The 22507-nt window shown below is 55.3% G+C and overlaps 1 protein-coding gene across 1 annotated transcript in view; it reads right to left on the minus strand.

Annotated features, from left to right (window-relative positions):
* tsg101a (tumor susceptibility 101a) overlaps nucleotides 1-22507 on the minus strand; it is a 109652-nt gene that overhangs the window by 73416 nt on the left and 13729 nt on the right. Inside the window, exon 2 of the mRNA XM_072518996.1 lies at nucleotides 12882-12966. Coding sequence (XP_072375097.1) covers nucleotides 12882-12966 — 85 coding nt within the window. The remainder of the gene's footprint in view (nucleotides 1-12881; nucleotides 12967-22507) is intronic.

Raw genomic sequence — 22507 nt, forward strand, 5'->3', positions numbered from 1 at the left:
ATTTCCCTACTGTCAAAAACAGCTCATTGATGTTCAATGCGTGGGTTTACAAGCATCAACAGCCATTTTGGGAGAGATTCTAGATAGCTGGCAGCAACATGACTCCATAGTCCAGCAGCAATCTGCACCTTCAGGGATGATGCGAGGGAAATGCATTTGATTTACTGGAAATGAAAAGATATTCCACCAAAAGGCTGTGAATCCCCAGTCTCAGTAGGCACAATATAATGGACAACATAACATTAACAGAATTTATATATAGATTAGACATAGAAACATAGAAAATGGGAGCAGAAGTAGGCCAGCCAGCCCTTCGAGCCTGCTCCATCATTCAATTATGATGCTAGAATTACTACAGTGCAGAAGGAGGCCATTCCGCCCATCGAGTCAACACCGACCCTCTGAAAGAACACCCTACTTAGGCCCACACGCTCACCCTAGCCCCGTAACCCCACCTAACCTTTCGATACCAAGAGGCATGGTCAACCCACCTAGCCTGCACATCTTTGGACTGTGGGAGCATTCGGAAGAAACCCACGCAGGCACGGAGAGAATGTACAAACTCCACACAGACAGTGACCCAAGACTGGGATTGAAGCCGGGTTCCTGGCACTGCGAGGCAGCAGTGCTAACCACTGTGTCGCCCCTTGACTGAACCTCTTGTCTCAACACCATACTCCTACACTCTCCCCATACCCTTTGATGCGTTAAAAATCTAGAAATCTATTTCTTTCTTAGACACATTAGCGACTTGGCCTCCACAGCCTGGGAGAGAATTCCACAGGTTCATCACCTTCTGAGTGAAGAGGTTTCTCCTCCTCTCAGTCCTAAGTGACCTACCCTGTATCCTGAGATTGTGACCCCTTGTTTTAGACTCCCCAGCCAGAGGAAACAACATTGTTGCATCCAGCCTGTCTAGCCCTGTCAGTATCCTAAGGGAAAATGGAACTCAGAAGGGTAATCCATCAAAGAGCAAAGATGATAGTTCCAGAATATTGGCAGTATATTCAATCAGTATGCAGCAAATACTTTTAAACCGGTCTTTGGCTCCTGGTTGATGCAGCAGAGGGTCGCCCATAATTGGCGGTTGAATGAGACTGAACTGTTGGATTTAGTTAGATTGGTGCCCAGGAACCCCAGTATTCCCTTTGACCACTGGTACTCTGACTAATAAAGGAGCTACACTGGCTGCAGGGTGATTTTCAGAAGCCCTGGATGATGCAAGGACACACACAGCATGTTCATGGCCAAATTACCATGGTTGGCTGCTTGCATCAAAACATATTTTAGTGCAAGCTGAGGGGAAATCCAGCAGCACAACAGGTTGCGGAAGTGGCACCTCATTTGCACCAAGCAAGTAATACAATAGAAACCTTGATTAATGGTTTATATGATGGGGGAATATCACTGGCAAGGCCAGATTTTATTGCCTATCCTCAAGTGAGAGGCTTGCTAAGCCATTTCAGAGAGCAGTTAAGAGTCAACGATATTGCTGTGGGACTGCAGTCATTTATAGGCCTGAATACTTAACAATGGCAAATTTCTTTCCACAAGGTGAACCATAATCCAGTAGTTATGCTCTGGCTGCCGTGATGTAATTCAAACTCACGTCCATGGATCGGTAGCTCAGGCCTCTGAATTGCCAGTTCAGTGACATAACATGACACCTAGATTAGCATTCCCGAGTCAAAGGCCAACACCGATACACAAGAACTGAACAACGCAGTAGTGTGCACAGTGAAAGAGAGCAACACTAAACAGTGTTAACACCGACAGGGAGTGGACACAAATAGCATTAACACAAGAGAGAGTGAACACCAATATCGTGCTAACACTGAGAGGCCACCAATACAGTGTTAATATTGACAGAGGATGAATACCAATATAGTGTTACACAGAGAGAGCGAAAATCAATAGAGTGTAAACACAGAGTTAACACCAATACAGTGTTAACACAGACAGTCAACACCCATACAGTGTTAACATTGACTGGGAGTTAACATCAATACAGTGTTAACATTGACAGGGAGTGGACTTCCGGGTGCGGCGATGACCAGCTGAGTCGCACGTTTCGGCACCTCCCGGTGGAACGGACTTTTGGGCTCTTATTAGGAGCCCCAACGGCAATTTTTGACGGCTAAAACCATTGTGCGGTGAAATAGAAGGGAATCCCCCCGGATATATATGGAGAAAGGAGAGAGTAGTGGCTGGATTGCAGAGGATCCTCAGGAGCAGCGGCAAGGAAGGGAAGCACGAAGCAAGATGGCGGCGGAAGGAGGCCGTTCGGTGTGGGGCCTGGAACAGCAAAAGTTCCTGCGGCGCTGTGTGGAGGAGCTGAAGGAGGAGGTGTTGGCCCCGATGCTACAGGTGATTGAAGGGCTAAAGGAGGCACAGAAGACCCAGGAGTTGGAGCTTCGTGATGTGAAGGCAAAGGCTGCCGAGAATGAGGATGAAATACAGGGCCTGGTGGTGAAGACAGAGACGCACGAGGCACTGCATAAAAGGTGTGTAGAGAGGCTGGAAGCCCTGGAGAATAACTCGAGGAGGAAGAACTTAAGAGTTTTGGGTCTTCCCGAAGGTGCAGAGGGGGCGGACGTCAGGGCATATGTGAGCACATTGCTTCACTCGTTAATGGGACCGGAGGCCCCGACGGGCCCCTTGGAAGTGGAGGGAGCATATCGAGTCCTTGCGCGAAGACCAAAGGCAGGAGAAATACCTCGAGCCATAGTGGTGAGGTTTCACCGCTATAAGGACAGGGAGATGGTCCTGAGATGGGCGAAAAAGACACGGAGCTGCAGGTGGGAGAATGCGGTGATCCGTGTGTACCAGGATTGGAGTGCGGAGGTGGCGAGAAGGAGGGAGAGTTTCAATCGGGCCAAGGCGGTGCTACATAGAAAGAAAGTTAAATTTGGAATGCTGCAGCCAGCGAGACTGTGGGTTACACACCAAGGGAAACATCACTACTTCGAGACGGCAGAAGAGGCGTGGACATTTATTGTAGAGGAGAAATTGGACTAGACTGGAGAGAGAGTTTCTGTAATAAAGTAGTGGGGGAATTGTATGGGACGGGGAAGGGGGGGGAAATTTTCTCTATTCCCCTCGTTGGGCGGGGGGTATGGTGAACTGTGGGCGCCGGTGGGGAAGGAGAGAGGGAGCTGCGCCATTAGGGGCGGGGCTGAGTGGGAAACGTGGGCTTTGTTCCCGCGCTATGGTAATTGCGGCGGGAAAGGGAGCGCATGAAGGAGGGGGCCTTACACAATGGGGGGCCAAGGATAAACGGGGGAAGCCGAGGTCAGCCAGAGTTTGCTGACTTCTGGGAGCAACATGGGGGGAGCAATTACGGTAGAAAGGGATCTAGCGGAGGGGGGGGGGGGGTAACTGGGTTGCTGCTGCTAAGGGAAAGGGGGAGCTGTTATGGGAAGGGTGGTCGGGACGGGAGGACACCGCCGGGGGGACAAATGGGAGCGTGGGAACCGGGTGAGGAGCTGGTCTAAAAAAGGGGATGGCTAGTTGATCACGTGGAATGAGAGAGGGCTGAATGGGCCGATTAAGAGGGCAAGGGTACTCGCACACCTAAAGAAATTAAAGGCAGATGTGGTCATGCTACAGGAGACGCATCTGAAACTGGCGGATCAGGTCAGATTACGTAAAGGATGGGTGGGGCAGGTATTTCATTCGGGCTTGGATGCGAAAAATAGAGGGGTGGCTATATTAGTGGGAAAACGGGTAGTGTTTGAGGCGAGGACCATCGTAGCGGACAGTGTGGGTAGATACGTGATGGTGAGTGGCAGATTACAAGGGGAAGCGGTGGTTCTGGTGAACGTATATGCCCCGAACTGGGATGGTGCAAACTTCATGAAGCGTATGCTGGGGCGTATCCCGGACCTGGAGGCGGGAAAGTTGGTAATGGGGGGAGATTTCAACACGGTGCAGGATCCAGGGCTGGACCAGTCCAGGTCTAGGACCGGGAGGAGGCCGGCAGCGGCCAAGGTGCTTAAGGACTTCATGGAGCAGATGGGAGGAGTAGACCCCTGGAGATTCACTAGGCCCAGGAGTAGGGAGTTTTCCTTCTTCTCTCATGTCCACAAGGTGTATTCTCGGATAGACTTCTTTGTCCTGGGAAGGGCACTGATCCCGAAGGTGACAGGGACGGAGTATTCAGCCATAGCCATCTCGGACCATGCCCCACATTGGGTAGATCTGGTAGTAGGGGAGGAAAAGGAACGGCACCCACTCTGGAGATTAGATATGGGACTGTTGGCGGATGAGGGTGTGTGTGTAAGGGTGAGGGGATGTATCTAAAGATACCTGGAGATTAACGATGATGGAGAGGTTCAGGTGGGAGTGGTCTGGGAAGCACTGAAGGCAGTGGTCAGAGGGGAACTGATTTCCATAAAGGCCCATAAGGGGAAACAAGAGAGTAAAGAGAGGGAGCGATTGTTGAGAGAAATTGTGAGGGTGGATAGGCAGTATGCAGAGGCTCCGGATGAGGGACTGTACAGGGAAAGACGAAGGTTGCATACGGAATTTGACTTGCTGACCACGGGCAGGGCAGAGGCACAATGGAGGAAGGCACAGGGAGTACAGTATGAGTACGGAGAGAAGGCGAGCCGGTTACTGGCCCAACAATTGAGGAAGAGAGGGGCGGCGAGGGAGATAGGTGGGGTGAGGGACGAGGAGGGTGAGATGGAACGGGGAGCAGAGAGGGTGAACGGGGTGTTTAAGGCATTTTATGAGAGGCTGTATAAGGCTCAACCCCCGGAAAGGAAGGAGGGAATGATGCACTTCCTGGATCAGCTGGAATTCCCGAAGGTGCAGGAGCAGGAGAGGACAGGATTGGGAGCACAGATTGAGGTGGAGGTGGTGGTAAAAGGGATTGGGAGCATGCAGGCAGGGAAGGCCCCGGGACCAGATGGGTTCCCGGTGGAATTTTATAGGAAATACATGGACCTACTAGCCCCACTTCTGACGAGGCCAGGGAAAGGGGGACGTTGCCCCCGACGATGTCGGAGGCGACGATATCGTTGCTCCTGAAGAGGGACAAAGACCCGCTGCAGTGCGGGTCTTACAGGCCTATCTCCCTTCTGAATGTAGATGCCAAGCTCTTGGCCAAGGTGATGGCGACGAGGATAGAGGATTATGTCCCAGGGGTGGTTCACGAGGATCAAACTGGGTTTGTTAAGGGGAGACAGTTGAACACTAATATACGGAGGCTGCTAGGTGTGATGATGATGTCCCCGCCGGAGGGAGAGGCGAAGATAGTGGTGGCGATGGACGCTGAGAAAGCATTTGATAGAGTGGAGTGGGATTACCTGTGGGAAGTGCTGAGGAGATTTGGATTTGGAGAGGGGTTTATTGGGTGGGTTCAGCTTTTATATAGGGTCCCGGTGGCAAGTGTGATCACAAACAGGCAGAGGTCTGACTACTTCCGTCTATATAGAGGGACAGGACAGGGGTGTCCCCCGTCCCCGATACGGTTTGCGTTGGCAATTGAGCCACTGGCCATAGCGCTGAGGGGCTCTAGGAAGTGGAGGGGAGTACTTAGGGGAGGAGAAGAGCACCGGGTGTCATTATACGCGGATGATTTGTTGTTGTATGTCGTGGACCCAGTGGAGGGGATGCCCGAGATAATGCAGACACTCAGGGAGTTTGGGGAATTTTCGGGATATAAACTGAATATGGGGAAGAGTGAGCTGTTTGTGATGCACCCTGGGGAACAGAGCAGGGGAATAGATAATTTGCCGCTGAGGAGAGTAACAAGGGATTTTCAGTACCTAGGGATCCAGATAGCCAGGAACTGGGGAACCTTGCATAAGCTTAATTTAGGAAGATTGGTGGAGCAGATGGAAGAGGATTTTAGGAGATGGGACATGGTGCCCCTGTCACTGGCGGGTAGGGTGCAGACGGTCAAAATGGTGGTCCTTCCGTGATTTCTTTTTGTGTTCCAGTGCCTCCCTGTGATGATTACCAAGGCTTTTTTCAAAAAAGTGGATCAGAGCGTTCTGAGCTTTGTGGGGGCTGGGAAGACCCCAAGAGTGAAGAGGGGGTTTCTGCAGCGTAGCAGGGATAAGGGGGGGGACTGGCACTGCCGAGCTTAAGTGACTATTATTGGGCCGCCAATATATCAATGGTATGCAAGTGGATGTGCGAAGGGGAGGGAGCGGCGTGGAAAAGACTAGAGTTGGCGTCCTGTAGGGGAACCTGCCTGCAAGCATTAGCGACGGCACCTTTACCGTTCTCCCCGAAAAAGTACACCACAAGTCCAGTGGTGGTGGCAACACTGAAAATTTGGGGGCAGTGGAGACGGCATAAGGGAGTGATGGGTGCCTCGGGGAGGTCCACGATAAGGAATAACCATAGGTTTGTCCCGGGGAAGATAGATGGGGGATTTAAAGTCTGGCAGAGAGCAAGGATTGTGCAACTGAGGGTTTGTTCCTAAATGGGACGTTTGCGAGTCTGGGAGCACTGACGGGAAAATATGGGTTGCCATCGGGGAATGCATTTCGGTATATGCAACTGAGGGCTTTTGCGAGGCAACAGGTGAGGGAATTTCCGCAGCTCCCGGCGCAAGAGATTCAGGACAGGGTGATTTCAGGGGCATGGGTGGGGGTCAGATGTATACAGGGAAATGAGAGACGAGGAGGAGATCATGGTGGATGAGCTGAAGGGAAAATGGGAAGAGGAGCTGGGGGACGAGATCGAGGAGGGGCTGTGGGCAGATGCCCTAAGTAGGGTAAACTCTTCGTCCTCATGCGCCAGGCTCAGCCTGATACAATTCAAGGTTCTACATAGGGCGCATATGACTGGAGAAAGATTAAGTAGTTTTTTTGGAGTGGAGGACAGGTGCGGGAGATGCGCGGGAAGCCCAGCGAACCACACCCACATGTTTTGGTCATACAGGGGTTCTGGGTGGGGGTGGCAAATGTGCTTTCGAAGGTGGTGGGGGTCCAGGTCGAGCCAGGCTGGGGGATGGCTATATTCGGGGTTGCAGAAGAGCCGGGAGTGCAGGAGGCGAGAGAGGCTGATGTTTTGGCCTTTGCGTCCCTAGTAGCCCGGCGAAGGATATTGCTTATGTAGAAGGAAGCTAAGCGTCCGGACGTGGAGGCCTGGATAAACGACATGGCAGGGTTTATAAAATTGGAGCGGATAAAGTACGCACTAAGAGGTTCGGCTCAAGGGTTCACCAGGCGGTGGCAACCGTTCCTTGACTACCTCACAGAACGATAAGGGAAATGGGGAAGGTAGCAGCAGCAACCCGGGGGGGGGGGGGGGGGGGGGGCCACGCGGGCCCTCAGGGGTTTCCTATAGTTGTTTGTATATTAGCTATTTATACTGGCGTGTGGGACTTCATTGTTTTGGAGAGTTATTATTTTGTTGTTGGCAGTTGCCGTTTAGTTAATATATTTATTTGTTAAAAAACGGTCATTATTATTTATATTGTTTTAAAGTTGTAAAAAGGGGAAAATCCTGTACTGTTCTTGTTTGACCGAAAAAATTTGAATAAAATATATATATTTTTTAAAAACATTGACAGGGAGTTAACACCAGTACAGTGTTAACATTGACTGAGAGTTAACATCAATAGTGTGTTAACATTGACTGGGAGTTAACACCGATACAGTATTAACACTGACAGGGAGTTAACATCAATACAGTGTTAACATTGACTGGGAGTTAACATCAATAGTGTGTTAACATTGACTGGGAGTTAACACCGATACAATATTAACACTGACAGGGAGTTAACATCAATACAGTGTTAAAATACTGGCAGAGGGTGGACAGCAATACTGTGAACACTGGCAGGGAGTGGACACCAATACAATATTAAAACTGACAGTGCAAGAGCACTGGTACAGCTTTAACACTGGCACCAATACAGTGCTAATACAGAGAGAATAGACACCAATGAAGTGTTAGCACTGACAGAGTGAGAACACCAATATAGTGTTAACACTATGGCCGCTGCCCTAGACTCGACATGTATGCTCAAACCGTCAGGAGTCGAGTCAGTGCCAGATTCATCAGTTGCATTCACAAGACAGCCCCGAACGTCACCCAAGCACAGCGCAACGCCATCCGCGCTCTCAAGACCAACCGCAACACCGTCATCAAACCAGCAGACAAAGGAGGGGCCTTATCATCATAGAATTTACAGTGCAGAAGGAGGCCATTCGGCCCATCGAGTCTGCACCGGCTCTTGGAAAGAGCACCCTACCCAAGGTCAACACCTCCATCCGATCCCCATAACCCAGTAACCCCACCCAACACTAAGGGCAATTTTGGACAGTAAGGGCAATTTATCATGGCCAATCCACCTAACCTGCACATCTTTGGACTGTGGGACACACGGGGAGGATGTGCAGACTCCGCACAGACAGTGACCCAAGCCGGAATCGAACCTGGGACCCTGGAACTGTGAAGCAATTGTGCTATCCACAATGCTACTGTGCTGCCCGGGCCACCGTCATACTGAACAGAACGGACTACTGCAAAGAAGTATACCGACAACTCAACAACCAGGAACACTACAGACAGTTACCCGCAGATCCGACCAAGGAACACATCCACCAACTCAACAGACTGATCAAGACCTTGGATCCAGACCTTCAGAGAACCCTACGTGCTCTCATCCTACGTACACCCCGCATTGGAGATCTCTACTGCCTCCCGAAAATACACAAGGCCAACACACCATTTGTGGTGTGTCACCTATTGTTTCAGGCAATGGGACCCTATGTGAGAATCTCTCTGGTTACATCGAGGGCATCTTGAAACCCATCGTACAAGGTACGTCCAGCTTCTGTCGCGACACAACGGACTTCCTACAGAAACTCAGCACCCATGGACCAGTTGAACCAGAAACATTCCTCTCACAATGGACATCTCGGCACTCTACACCAGCATTCCCCATGACGATGGCATTGCTGCAACAGCCTCGGTACTCAACACCGACAACTGCCAATCTCCAGACGCAATTCTGCAACTCATCCGCTTCATTCTGGATCACAATGTCTTCACCTTCGACAACAAGTTCTTAATCCAGACGCACAGAACAGCCATGGGGACCAAATTAGCACCTCAATATGCCAACATCTTCATGCACAAGTTTGAACAAGACCTCCTCACCGCACAGGACCTTCAACTGACATTATATACCAGATACATCGATGACATTTTTTTTCCTTTGGACCCACGGCGAAGAATCACTGAAACGACTACACGATCACATCAATAAGTTCCGTCCCACCATCAGACTCACGATGGACTACTCTCCAAAATCAGTTGCATTCTTGGACACGCTCACCTCCATCAAGGACGGTCACCTCAGCACTTTGCTTTACCGCAAGCCCACGGATAACCTCGCGATGCTCCACTTCTCCAGCTTCCACCCTGAACACATTAAAGAAGCCATCCCCTATGGACAAGCCCTCCGTATACAGAGGATCTGCTCAGACGAGGAGGAGCGTAACAAACATCTACAGATGCTGAAAGATGCCCTCGTCCTCCACTTCTCCAGCTTCCACCCTAAACACATTAAAGAAGCCATCCCCTATGGACAAGCCCTCCGTATACACAGGGTCTGGTCAGACGAGGAGGAGCATAACAAACATCTACAGACGCTGAAAGATGCCCTCGTCCGAACGGGATATGGCGCTCGACTCATCGATCGACAGTTCCAACGCGCCACAGCAAAAAACTGCACCGACCTCCTCAGAAGACAAGCACGGGACACAACCGACAGAGTACCCTTCGTCGTCCAGTACTTTCCCGGAGCAGAGAAACTACAACATCTTCTTCGCAGCCTTCAACAAGTCATCGATGAAGATGAACATCTTGCCAAGGTCATCCCCACACCCCCACTACTTGCCTTCAAACAACCGCACAACCTCAAACAAACCATTGTTTGCAGCAAACTACCCAGCCTTCAGAACAGCGACCACGACACCACAACCCTGCCATGGCAATCTCGGCAAGATATGCCAGATCATCGACATGGATACCATTACACGCGAGAACACCACTCACCAGGTACGCGGTACAGACTCAGCCAACGTTGTCTACCTCATACGCTGCAGGAAAGGATGTCCCGAAGCGTGGTTCATTGGCGAGACCATGCAGACGCTGCGACAACGAATGAGCGGACATCGCGCGACAATCACCAGGCAGGAATGTTCCCTTCCAGTCGGGAAACACTTCAGCAGTCAAGGGCATTCAGCCTCTGATCTCCGGGTAAGCGTTCTCCAAGGCGGCCTTCAGGACGCGCGACAACGCAGAATCGCCGAGCAGAAACTTATAGCCAAGTTCCGCACACGAGTGTGGCCTCAACCGGGACCTGGGATTCATGTCGCATTACATTCATCCCCCACCATCTGGCCTGGGCTTGCGAAATCCTACCAACTGTCCTGGCTTGAGACAATGCACACCTCTTTAACCTGGTGTTACCCCTATCTCTGGATCTGTAAAGACTTAATTACCTGCAAATGCTTACATTCTAAGCATGGTCTTGTATCTTTGAATTTGTCTATATGTATGTTTCTGGAACCTACCTCTTCATTCACCAGAGGAAGGAGCAGTGCTCCAAAACAAACCTGTTGGACATTAACCTGGTGTTGTAAGGCTTCTTACTGTGCTCACCCCAGTCCAACGCCGGCATCTCCACATCGTGTTAACACTGACAGTGCCTGATCACTGGTACAGTGTTAACACCGGCAGAGCGCGGCGACAATATGGTGTTATCACAGAGAGCGGACACCAATACAGTGTTAACAGAGAGAGCGGACACCAATAGTGTTAACACAGAGAGTGGACACCAATACAGTTTTAACAGAGTGGACATCAATAGTGTTAACACAGAGAGAGTGGACACCAATACATTGTAAACACAGAGAGTGGACACCAATACAGTGTTAACACAGAGAGAGTGGACACCAATGCAGTGTTAACACAGAGAGTGGATACCAATACAGTGTTAACACAGAGAGTGGACACCAATAGTGTTAACACAGAGAGTGGACACCAATACAGTGTTAACACAGAGAGTGGACAGCAATACAGTGTTAACAGAGAGAGCGGACACCAATACAGTGTTAACAGAGAGAGCGGACACCAATAGTGTTAACACAGAGAGTGGACACCAATACAGTGTTAACACAGAGAGTGGACAGCAATACAGTGTTAACACAGAGAGTGGACACCAATACAGTGTTAACACAGAGAGTGGACAGCAATACAGTGTTAACACAGAGAGTGGACAGCAATACAGTGTTAACAGAGAGAGCGGACACCAATAGTGTTAACACAGAGAGTGGACACCAATGCAGTTTTAACAGAGTGGACATCAATAGTGTTAACACAGAGAGAGTGGACACCAATACATTGTAAACACAGAGAGAGTGGACACCAATACAGTGTTAACACAGAGAGAGTGGACACCAATGCAGTGTTAACACAGAGAGTGGACACCAATACAGTGTTAACACAGAGAGTGGACACCAATAGTGTTAACAGAGAGTGGACACCAATACAGTGTTAACAGAGAGAGAGTGGACACCAATACAGTGTTAACACAGAGAGTGGACACCAATACAGTGTTAACACAGAGAGTGGACAGCAATACAGTTTTAACAGAGAGAGAGTGGACACCAATACAGTTAACACAGAGGGAGTGGACACCAATATATTGTAAACACAGAGAGTGGACACCAATACAGTGTTAACACAGACAGTCGACACCAATACGGGCAGCAAACGACTCAAAGCAAACGACTCAAAGCAAACGACTCAAAGCAAACGACTCAAAGCAAACGACTCAAAGCAAAAGACTCAAAGCAAAAGACTCAAAGCAAAAGACTCAAAGCAAAAGACTCAAAGCAAAAGACTCAAAGCAAAAGACTCAAAGCAAAAGACTCAAAGCAAAAGACTCAAAGTTTGGTGTGTGAGGTGACCTTGACCAGACCAGAAGGAAGCAAGCAAGGAACAGCCAGCGAGAACTACCTTTACAAAGAGGAACCAGAGGGACTCGGGGATCGGATCTGCACTTTACCAAATCACCTTTACGGGTAGTATAGTCGAATCCTGGGTGTTTCATGTATGTCGAGTGGGTAATTTATGGGTTAACTATATTTAATAAAGTGTGTTGCATTATATCTCTGTCCTACTTTGTTCTACACATAAATAAAGACAGCTGGGTAAACTTTCATTAAAGAGCTGGTTATAGTATCTGAATTGGACAGATACAACAATATAGTGTACTGAATGTCTACAAACAGCTGACTGGGTTTGTGAAAATCACTGCTTTACATGATCACCAGACTTTATTCAATTACACGTTTCCTCATTGTTGGACTGCAACTCCACGGGCTCTAAGCTGCCTATGGTAAGCTTACCCAAGCATCAGCCTATATGACCTATTTGATAAGTGCCAAATACACTGGATGGCATTTAGGAGCAAGGTTCCTGCTTTTCTTTGTTAACCCAGGGAAGTAGATTGCAATTGTCCTGTACTATGGCATGGATGTCAAAATTGACAATATGACCAAACATGGCATCTTCCTCGTACCAGTGTGCACCTGCTCACTGCCTTCATCGACCAAGCATCAGAGGAGTTCAAACGGCCTTCAATGAAATGATAAGAGTACACAATTCTTTTTTTTCCAATTAAGGGGCAATTTAGCGCGGCCAATCCACACGACCTGCACATTGTTTTGGGTTGTGGGTGTCAGACGCACGCAGACACAGGGAGAATGTGCAAACTCCACATGGACAGTGACCCAGGGCCAGGATCGAACCCGGGTCCTCGGCGCCGTGAGGTAACAGTGCTAATCACTGCGCCACCATGCTGCCTCTGATACAATCAATTTGCATGAAATTTCACTCACCAAATGCATCAAGCACAGGCTTGAGGTCTTTATAGGTAGAGGTAACATTCAGGATTTCCCGCACAGTCAGATCCCTGTATTTATACTACAAAAGAAAAAAGCAGTTTATTCCCAAGCAGTTTGATGGAAGTCTCACTGTCCTCCCCAAAAACTGGCAGACCCCTCTCTTATTCGTCGGCAACTTCTCATTTTACTCAATCTCCTACTACTGCCACACACTTACCCATTGCCTCGTACTACAATCTCCCTCTCTGCATCACTCCCCCTCCCTAACCTGCCAATTGCTGCCCTAACTCACCCTTTCTACCCCAAACACACCCTTTCACGCCACACCACTTGTCAAATATGTCTCTGCCCGCGATATTCAAATGCTCACATGCTATCACATACTGATTCTATTTCACCATCGCTTCAAACCACTCACTCTGTCTCCTCCCTGTGCCAGTCTCTCTTATCTCCCACTCTGCCAGGATCTTTCTATCTTTCCCTGTGCCAGGCTCTATTCCCCCCCTCCCGGTCCAGACTCCCTCCCCATGTCAAGCTTGCTATACCCTCTCCCCAGGCCATGCACCCACTACTTCTTCCCCGTGCCAGGCACTCCATATCCTCTCCCGGTGGAAAACGCACTCTATTCCCTCCCTGTGCCAAACTCTCTCGACCTGTGCCGGTCCCCCATCGACCTGTGCCGGTCCCCCACACTGCCGGCAATGGGCTGGTCCCTCCTTCCCCCCTCCCACTGGCCCCTCTCCCTCTCCCCTGGGCCAGTCCCACATCATCTCCCTCTGGGACGGTCCCTCTCCCTCTCCCCCCGGGCCGGTCCCACTCCTTCTCCCCCCGGGCAGGTCTCTCTCCTTCTCCCCCTGGGTCGGACCCCCTCCCTCTCCCCCCTGGCCGGTCCCGCTCCTTCTCCCCCCGTGCCCGTGGCCGCTCCCATCCCCCTGGCCCGCTCCCCCGCACCCTCTCCCCCTGGCACATGTCTGCTCCCTCTCCCCCTGGCCAGTCGCTCCCTTCCTCCCTGTGCCAGCCTCTCCCTCCCTCTGTGGTAGTCTCTCTCTCCCTCCCTGTGCCAGTCACCCACCCTCCATGTGCCGGTCTCTCCCTCCCACTCTCCCTGTGCCGGTCTCTCCCTCCCACCCTCCCTGTGCCGGTCTCTCCCTCCCACCCTCCCTGTGCCGGTCTCTCCCTCCCACCCTCCCTGTGCCGGTCTCTCCCTCCCACCCTCCCTGTGCCGGTCTCTCCCTCCCACCCTCCCTGTGCCGGTCTCTCCCTCCCCCTCTCCCTGTGCCGGTCTCTCCCTCCCCCTCTCCCTGTGCCGGTCTCTCCCTCCCCCTCTCCCTGTGCCGGTCTCTCCCTCCCCCTCTCCCTGTGCCGGTCTCTCCCTCCCCCTCTCCCTGTGCCGGTCTCTCCCTCCCCCTCTCCCTGTGCCGGTCTCTCCCTCCCCCTCTCCCTGTGCCGGTCTCTCCCTCCCCCTCTCCCTGTGCCGGTCTCTCCCTCCCCCTCTCCCTGTGCCGGTCTCTCCCTCCCCCTCTCCCTGTGCCGGTCTCTCCCTCCCCCTCTCCCTGTGCCGGTCTCTCCCTCCCCCTCTCCCTGTGCCGGTCTCTCCCTCCCCCTCTCCCTGTGCCGGTCTCTCCCTCCCCCTCTCCCTGTGCCGGTCTCTCCCTCCCCCTCTCCCTGTGCCGGTCTCTCCCTCCCCCTCTCCCTGTGCCGGTCTCTCCCTCCCCCTCTCCCTGTGCCGGTCTCTCCCTCCCCCTCTCCCTGTGCCGGTCTCTCCCTCCCCCTCTCCCTGTGCCGGTCTCTCCCTCCCCCTCTCCCTGTGCCGGACTCTCCCTCCCCCTCTCCCTGTGCCGGTCTCCCCCTCTCCCTGTGCCGGTCTCCCCCTCTCCCTGTGCCGGTCTCCCCCTCTCCCTGTGCCGGTCTCCCCCTCTCCCTGTGCCGGTCTCCCCCTCTCCCTGTGCCGGTCTCCCCCTCTCCCTGTGCCGGTCTCCCCCTCTCCCTGTGCCGGTCTCCCCCTCTCCCTGTGCCGGTCTCCCCCTCTCCCTGTGCCGGTCTCCCCCTCTCCCTGTGCCGGTCTCCCCCTCTCCCTGTACCGGTCTCCCCCTCTCCCTGTGCCGGTCTCCCCCTCTCCCTGTGCCGGTCTCCCCCTCGCCCTGTGCCGGTCTCCCCCTCGCCCTGTGCCGGTCTCCCCCTCTCCCTGTGCCGGTCTCTCCCTCTCCCTGTGCCGGTCTCTCCCTCTCCCTGTGCCGGTCTCTCCCTCTCCCTGTGCCGGTCTCTCCCTCTCCCTGTGCCTGTGCCGGTCTCTCCCTCTCCCTGTGCCTGTGCCGGTCTCTCCCTCTCCCTGTGCCTGTGCCGGTCTCTCCCTCTCCCTGTGCCTGTGCCGGTCTCTCCCTCTCCCTGTGCCTGTGCCGGTCTCTCCCTCTCCCTGTGCCGGTCTCTCCCTCTCCCTGTGCCTGTGCCGGTCTCTCCCTCTCCCTGTGCCTGTGCCGGTCTCTCCCTCTCCCTGTGCCTGTGCCGGTCTCTCCCGCTCCCTGTGCCAGTCTCTCCCTCTCCCTGTGCCTGTGCCGGTCTCTCCCGCTCCCTGTGCCAGTCTCTCCCTCTCCCTGTGCCTGTGCCGGTCTCTCCCTCTCCCTGTGCCGGTCTCTCCCTCTCCCTGTGCCGGTCTCTCCCTCTCCCTGTGCCGGTCTCTCCCTCTCCCTGTGCCTGTGCCGGTCTCTCCCTCTCACTGTGCCTGTGCCGGTCTCTCCCTCTCCCTGTGCCGGTCTCTCCCTCTCCCTGTGCCTGTGCCGGTCTCTCCCTCTCCCTGTGCCTGTGCCGGTCTCTCCCTCTCCCTGTGCCTGTGCCGGTCTCTCCCTCTCCCTGTGCCTGTGCCGGTCTCTCCCTCTCCCTGTGCCGGTCTCTCCCTCTCCCTGTGCCTGTGCCGGTCTCTCCCTCTCCCTGTGCCTGTGCCGGTCTCTCCCTCTCCCTGTGCCTGTGCCGGTCTCTCCCTCTCCCTGTGCCTGTGCCGGTCTCTCCCTTTCCCTGTGCCTGTGCCGGTCTCTCCCTCTCCCTGTGCCGGTCTCTCCCTCTCCCTGTGCCTGTGCCGGTCTCTCCCTCTCCCTGTGCCTGTGCCGGTCTCTCCCTCTCCCTGTGCCTGTGCCGGTCTCTCCCTCTCCCTGTGCCTGTGCCGGTCTCTCCCTCTCCCTGTGCCTGTGCCGGTCTCTCCCTCTCCCTGTGCCGGTCTCTCCCTCTCCCTGTGCCTGTGCCTGTGCCGGTCTCTCCCTCTCCCTGTGCCGGTCTCTCCCTCTCCCTGTGCCTGTGCCGGTCTCTCCCTCTCCCTGTGCCGGTCTCTCCCTCTCCCTGTGCCTGTGCCGGTCTCTCCCTCTCCCTGTGCCAGTCTCTCCCTCTCCCTGTGCCTGTGCCGGTCTCTCCCTCTCCCTGTGCCTGTGCCGGTCTCTTCCTCACCCTGTGCTGGTCTCTCCCTCCCACCCTCCCTGTGCTGGTCTCTCCCTCCCACCCTCCATGTGCCGGTCTCTCCCTGCCACTCTCCCTGTGCCGGTCTCTCCCTGCCACTCTCCCTGTGCCGGTCTCTCCCTGCCACTCTCCCTGTGCCGGTCTCTCCCTGCCACTCTCCCTGTGCCGGTCTCTCTCCCCTTCTCCCTGTGCCAGTCTCTCCCCGTCTCCCTGTGCCAGTCTCTCTCCGTCTCCCTGTGCCAGTCTCTCTCCGTCTCCCTGTGCCAGTCTCTCTCCGTCTCCCTGTGCCAGTCTCTCTCCGTCTCCCTGTGCCAGTCTCTCTCCGTCTCCCTGTGCCAGTCTCTCTCCGTCTCCCTGTGCCAGTCTCTCTCCGTCTCCCTGTGCCAGTCTCTCTCCGTCTCCCTGTGCCAGTCTCTCTCCGTCTCCCTGTGCCAGTCTCTCTCCGTCTCCCTGTGCCAGTCTCTCTCCGTCTCCCTGTGCCAGTCTCTCTCCGTCTCCCTGTGCCAGTCTCTCTCCGTCTCCCTGTGCCAGTCTCTCTCCGTCTCCCTGTGCCAGTCTCTCTCCGTCTGCCTGTGCCAGTCTCTCTCCGTCTCCCCGTGCCAGTCTCTCTCCGTCTCCCCGTGCCCGTCTCTCCGTCTCCCCGTGCCCGTCTCTCCGTCTCCCCGTGCCTGTCTCTCCGTCTCCCCGTGCCCGTCTCTCCGTCTCCCCGTGCCCGTCTCTCCGTTTCCCCACTGCCCGTCTCTCCGTCTCCCCGTGCCCGTCTCTCCGTCTCCCCGTGCCCGTCTCTCCGTCTCCCCGTGCCCGTCTCTCCGTCTCCCCGTGCCCGTCTCTCCGTCTCCCCGTGCCCGTCTCCCCGTGCCCATCTCTCCGTCTCCCCGTGCCCGTCTCCCCGTGCCCGTCTCCCCGTCTCCCCGTGCCCGTCTCTCCCCGTGCCAGCCTCTCCGTCTCCCCGTGCCAGCCTCTCCGTCTCCCCGTGCCAGCCTCTCCGTCTCCCCGTGCCAGCCTCTCCGTCTCCCCGTGCCAGCCTCTCCGTCTCCCCGTGCCAGTCTCTGTCTCCCCGTGCCAGTCTCTGTCTCCGTGCCAGTCTCTGTCTCCCTGTGCCAGTCTCTGTCTCCCTGTGCCAGTCTCTGTCTCCCTGTGCCAGTCTCTGTCTCCCTGTGCCAGTCTCTGTCTCCCTGTGCCAGTCTCTGTCTCCCTGTGCCAGTCTGTCTCCGTGCCAGTCTCTGTCTCCGTGCCAGTCTCTGTCTCCCTGTGCCAGTCTCTGTCTCCCTGTGCCAGTTTTTTCCTCTCCCTCCCTGTGCCAGTCTCACTCTCTCACTCTCCCTGTGCCAGTCTCTCACTCTCTCTCTCCCTGTGCCAGTCTCTCTCCGTCTCCCTCCCTGTGCCAGTCTCTCTCTCCCTCCCTGTGCCAGTCTCTCTCTACCTCTCCGTGCCAGTCTCTCTCTACCTCTCCGTGCCAGTCTCTCTCTACCTCTCCGTGCCAGTCTCTCTCTACCTCTCCGTGCCAGTCTCTCTCTACCTCTCCGTGCCAGTCTCTCTCTCACTCACTCTCCCTGTGCCAGTCTCTCTCTCACGCTCCCTGTGCCAGTCTCTCTCTCTCTCTCTCTCTCTCCCCGTGCCAGTCTCTCTCCCTCTCTCCCTCCCTGTGCCAGTCTCTCTTTCTCCCTGTGCCTGTCTCTCTCTCTCTCACTCTCCCTGTGCGAGTCTCTCTCCCTCTTTCCCTCCCTGTGCCAGTCTCTCTCTCTCTCTCCCTGTGCCAGTCTCTCTCTCGCTCCCTGTGCCAGTTTCTCCCTCTCTCCCTCCCTGTGCCAGTCTCTCTCTCCCTCCCTGTGCCAGTCTCTCTCTACCTCTCCGTGCCAGTCTCTCTCTCTACCTCCCTCCGTGCCAGTCTCTCTCTCCCTCCCTGTGCCAATTTCTCCCTCTCTCCCTCCCTGTGCCAGTCTCTCTCTCTCTCTCGCCCCTCCCTGTGCCAGTCTCTCTCCCTCCCTCCCTGTGCCAGTCTCTCTCTCTCTCCCTCCCTGTGCCAGATTCTCTCTCACTCTCCCTGTGCCAGTCTCTCTCTCCCTCCCTGTGGCAGTTTCTCCCTCTCTCCCTCCCTGTGGCAGTTTCTCCCTCTCTCCCTCCCTGTGCCAGTTTCTCCCTCTCTCCCTCCCTGTGGCAGTTTCTCCCTCCCTGTGCCAGTCTCTCTCTCTCACTCTCCCTGTGCCAGTCTCTCTCTCCCTCCGTGCCAGTCTCTCTCTCACTCTCCCTGTGCTTGTCTCTCTCTCTCTCCCTGTGCCAGTCTCTCTCTCTCTCCCTGTGCCAGTCTCTCTCTGACTCTCACTGTGCCAGTCTCTCTCTGACTCTCACTGTGCCAGTCTCTCTCTGACTCTCCCTCCCTGTGCCAGTCTCTCTCTCTCCCTGTGCCAGTCTCTCTCTCACTCTCCCTGTGCCAGTCTCTCTCTCTCACTCTCCCTGTGCCAGTCTCTCTCTCTCACTCTCCCTGTGCCAGTCTCTCGCTCCCTCCCGGTGCCAGGCTCTCGCTCCCTCCCGGTGCCAGGCTCTCGCTCCCTCCCTGTGCCAGTCTCTCTCTCTCTCCCTCCCTGTGCCAGTCTCTCTCTCTCTCCCTCCCTGTGCCAGTCTCTCTCTCTCTCCCTCCCTGTGCCAGTCTCTCTCTCCCTCCCTGTGCCAGTCTCTCTCTCTCGCCCTCCCTGTGCCAGTCTCTCTCTCTCTCACTCTCCGTGCCAGTCTCTCTCTCTCTCCCTGTGCCAGTCTCTCTATCTCTCTCGCTCACTCTCCCTGTGCCAGTCTCTCTCTCCCTCCGTGCCAGTCTCTCTCTCACTCTCCCTGTGCTTGTCTCTCTCTCTCTCCCTGTGCCAGTCTCTCTCTCTCTCCCTGTGCCAGTCTCTCTCTCTCTCCCTGTGCCAGTCTCTCTCTCTCTCCCTGTGCCAGTCTCTCTCTCTCTCCCTGTGCCAGTCTCTCTCTGACTCTCACTGTGCCAGTCTCTCTCTGACTCTCCCTCCCTGTGCCAGTCTCTCTCTCTCCCTGTGCCAGTCTCTCTCTCACTCTCCCTGTGCCAGTCTCTCTCTCTCACTCTCCCTGTGCCAGTCTCTCTCTCTCACTCTCCCTGTGCCAGTCTCTCGCTCCCTCCCGGTGCCAGGCTCTCGCTCCCTCCCGGTGCCAGGCTCTCGCTCCCTCCCGGTGCCAGGCTCTCGCTCCCTCCCTGTGCCAGTCTCTCTCTCTCTCCCTCCCTGTGCCAGTCTCTCTCTCTCTCCCTCCCTGTGCCAGTCTCTCTCTCTCTCCCTCCCTGTGCCAGTCTCTCTCTCTCGCCCTCCCTGTGCCAGTCTCTCTCTCTCTCACTCTCCGTGCCAGTCTCTCTCTCTCTCCCTGTGCCAGTCTCTCTATCTCTCTCGCTCACTCTCCCTGTGCCAGTCTCTCCCTCCCTGTGCCAGTCTCTCTCTCTCTCCCTGTGCCAGTCTCTCTCTCTCTCCCTCCCTGTGCCAGTCTCACTCTCCCTCCCTGTGCCAGTCTCTCTCTCCCTCCCTGTGCCAGTCTCTCTCTCCCTCCCTGTGCCAGTCTCTCTCTCCCTCCGTGCCAGTCTCTCTCTCTCCCTCCGTGCCAGTCTCTCTCTCTCTCCCTCCATGCCAGTCTCTCTCTCTCTCTCTCCCTCCATGCCAGTCTCTCTCTCTCCCTGTGCCAGTCTCTCTCTCCCTCCCTGTGCCAGTCTCTCTCTCCCTCCCTGTGCCAGTCACTCTCTCCCTCCCTGTGCCAGTCTCTCTCTCTCTCTCTCCCTGTGCCAGTCTCTCTCTCCCTGTGCCAGTCTATCACTCTCCGTGCCAGTCTCTCCCTCCCTGTGCCAGTCTCTCTCTCTCCCTCCCTGTGCCAGTCTCACTCTCTCTCCCTCCCAGTGCCAGTCTCACTCTCTCTCTCCCTCCCTGTGCCAGTCTCTCTGTGCCAGTCTCTCTCTCTCTGTGCCAGTCTCTCTCTCTGTGCCAGTCTCTCTCTCTGTGCCAGTCTCTCTCTCTCTCCCTCCGTGCCAGTCTCTCTCTCTCTCTACCTCCCTGTGCCAGTCTCTCTCTCTCTCTGTGCCAGTCTCTCTCTCTCTGTGCCAGTCTCTCTCTCTCTCTCTGTGCCAGTCTCTCTCTCTCTCTCTGTGCCAGTCTCTCTCTCTCTCTCTGTGCCAGTCTCTCTCTCTCTCTCTGTGCCAGTCTCTCTCTCTCTCTACCTCCCTGTGCCAGTCTCTCTCTCTCTCCCTCCCTGTGCCAGTCTCTCTCTCTCCGTGCCAGTCTCTCTCTCTCTCTCTCCCTGTGCCAGTCACACTCTCTCTCTCTCCCTCCCAGTGCCAGTCTCTCTCTCTCTCCCTCCCAGTGCCAGTCTCACTCTCTCTCCCTCCCTGTGCCAGTCTCTCTCTCCCTCCCTGTGCCAGTCTCTCTCTCCCTCCCTGTGCCAGTCTCTCTCCCTCCCTGTGCCAGTCTCTCTCCCTCCCTGTGCCAGTCTCTCTCTCCCTGTGCCAGTCTCTCTCTCTCCCTGTGCCAGTCTCTCTCTCTCCCTGTGCCAGTCTCTCTCTCTCCCTGTGCCAGTCTCTCTCTCTCCCTGTGCCAGTCTCTCTCTCTCCCTGTGCCAGTCTCTCTCTCTCCCTGTGCCAGTCTCTCTCTCCCTGTGCCAGTCTCTCTCTCCCTGTGCCAGTCTCTCTCTCCCTGTGCCAGTCTCTCTCTCCCTGTGCCAGTCTCTCTCTCCCTGTGCCAGTCTCTCTCTCCCTGTGCCAGTCTCTCTCTCTCTCCCTGTGCCAGTCTCTCTCTCTCCCTCCCTGTGCCAGTCACACTCTCTCTCTCTCCCTCCCAGTGCCAGTCTCACTCTCTCTCCCTCCCTGTGCCAGTCTCTCTCTCCCCCTGGGCCAGTCTCTCTCTCTCTTCCTGTGCCAGTCTCTCTCTCTCTCTCTCTCCCTGTGCCAGTCTCTCTCTCCCCCTCCCTGTGCCAGTCACTCTCTCTCTCCCTCCCTGTGCCAGTCTCTCTCTCTCTCCCTCCCTGTGCCAGTCTCTCTCTCTCTCCCTCCCTGTGCCAGTCTCTCTCTCTCCCTCCCTGTGCCAGTCTCTCTCTCTCCCCCTCCCTGTGCCAGTCTCTCTCTCTCTCTCTCCCTCCCTGTGCCAGTCTCTCTCTCTCTCCCTCCCTGTGCCAGTCTCTCTCTCTCCCTCCCTGTGCCAGTTTCTCTCTCTCCCTCCCTGTGCCAGTCTCTCTCTCCCTCCCTGTGCCAGTCTCTCTCTCTCTCTCCCTGTGCCAGTCTCTCTCTCTCTCCCTCCCTCCCTGTGCCAGTCTCTCTCTCTCCCTCCCTGTGCCAGTCTCTCTCTCTCCCTCCCTGTGCCAGTCTCTCTCTCCGTGCCAGTCTCTCTCTCCCTGTGCCAGTCTCTCTCTCCCTGTGCCAGTCTCTCTCTCCCTGTGCCAGTCTCTCTCTCTCTCCCTGTGCCAGTCTCTCTCTCTCTCCCTGTGCCAGTCTCTCTCTCTCTCCCTGTGCCAGTCTCTCTCTCTCCCTCCCTGTGCCAGTCACACTCTCTCTCTCTCCCTCCCAGTGCCAGTCTCACTCTCTCTCCCTCCCTGTGCCAGTCTCTCTCTCCCCCTGGGCCAGTCTCTCTCTCTCTTCCTGTGCCAGTCTCTCTCTCTCTCTCTCTCCCTGTGCCAGTCTCTCTCTCCCCCTCCCTGTGCCAGTCACTCTCTCTCTCCCTCCCTGTGCCAGTCTCTCTCTCTCTCCCTCCCTGTGCCAGTCTCTCTCTCTCTCCCTCCCTGTGCCAGTCTCTCTCTCTCCCTCCCTGTGCCAGTCTCTCTCTCTCCCCCTCCCTGTGCCAGTCTCTCTCTCTCTCTCTCCCTCCCTGTGCCAGTCTCTCTCTCTCTCCCTCCCTGTGCCAGTCTCTCTCTCTCTCCCTCCCTGTGCCAGTTTCTCTCTCTCCCTCCCTGTGCCAGTCTCTCTCTCCCTCCCTGTGCCAGTCTCTCTCTCTCTCCCTGTGCCAGTCTCTCTCTCTCTCTCCCTGTGCCAGTCTCTCTCTCTCTCCCTCCCTCCCTGTGCCAGTCTCTCTCTCTCCCTCCCTGTGCCAGTCTCTCTCTCCGTGCCAGTCTCTCTCTCTCCCTCCCTGTGCCTGTCTCTCTCTCTCTCTCTCTCTCTCCCTGTGCCAGTCTCTCTCTCTCTCTCTCTCCCTGTGCCAGTCTCTCTC

Source organism: Scyliorhinus torazame, chromosome 10 (genome assembly GCF_047496885.1).
Source record: "Scyliorhinus torazame isolate Kashiwa2021f chromosome 10, sScyTor2.1, whole genome shotgun sequence".
NCBI lineage: Eukaryota > Metazoa > Chordata > Chondrichthyes > Carcharhiniformes > Scyliorhinidae > Scyliorhinus > Scyliorhinus torazame.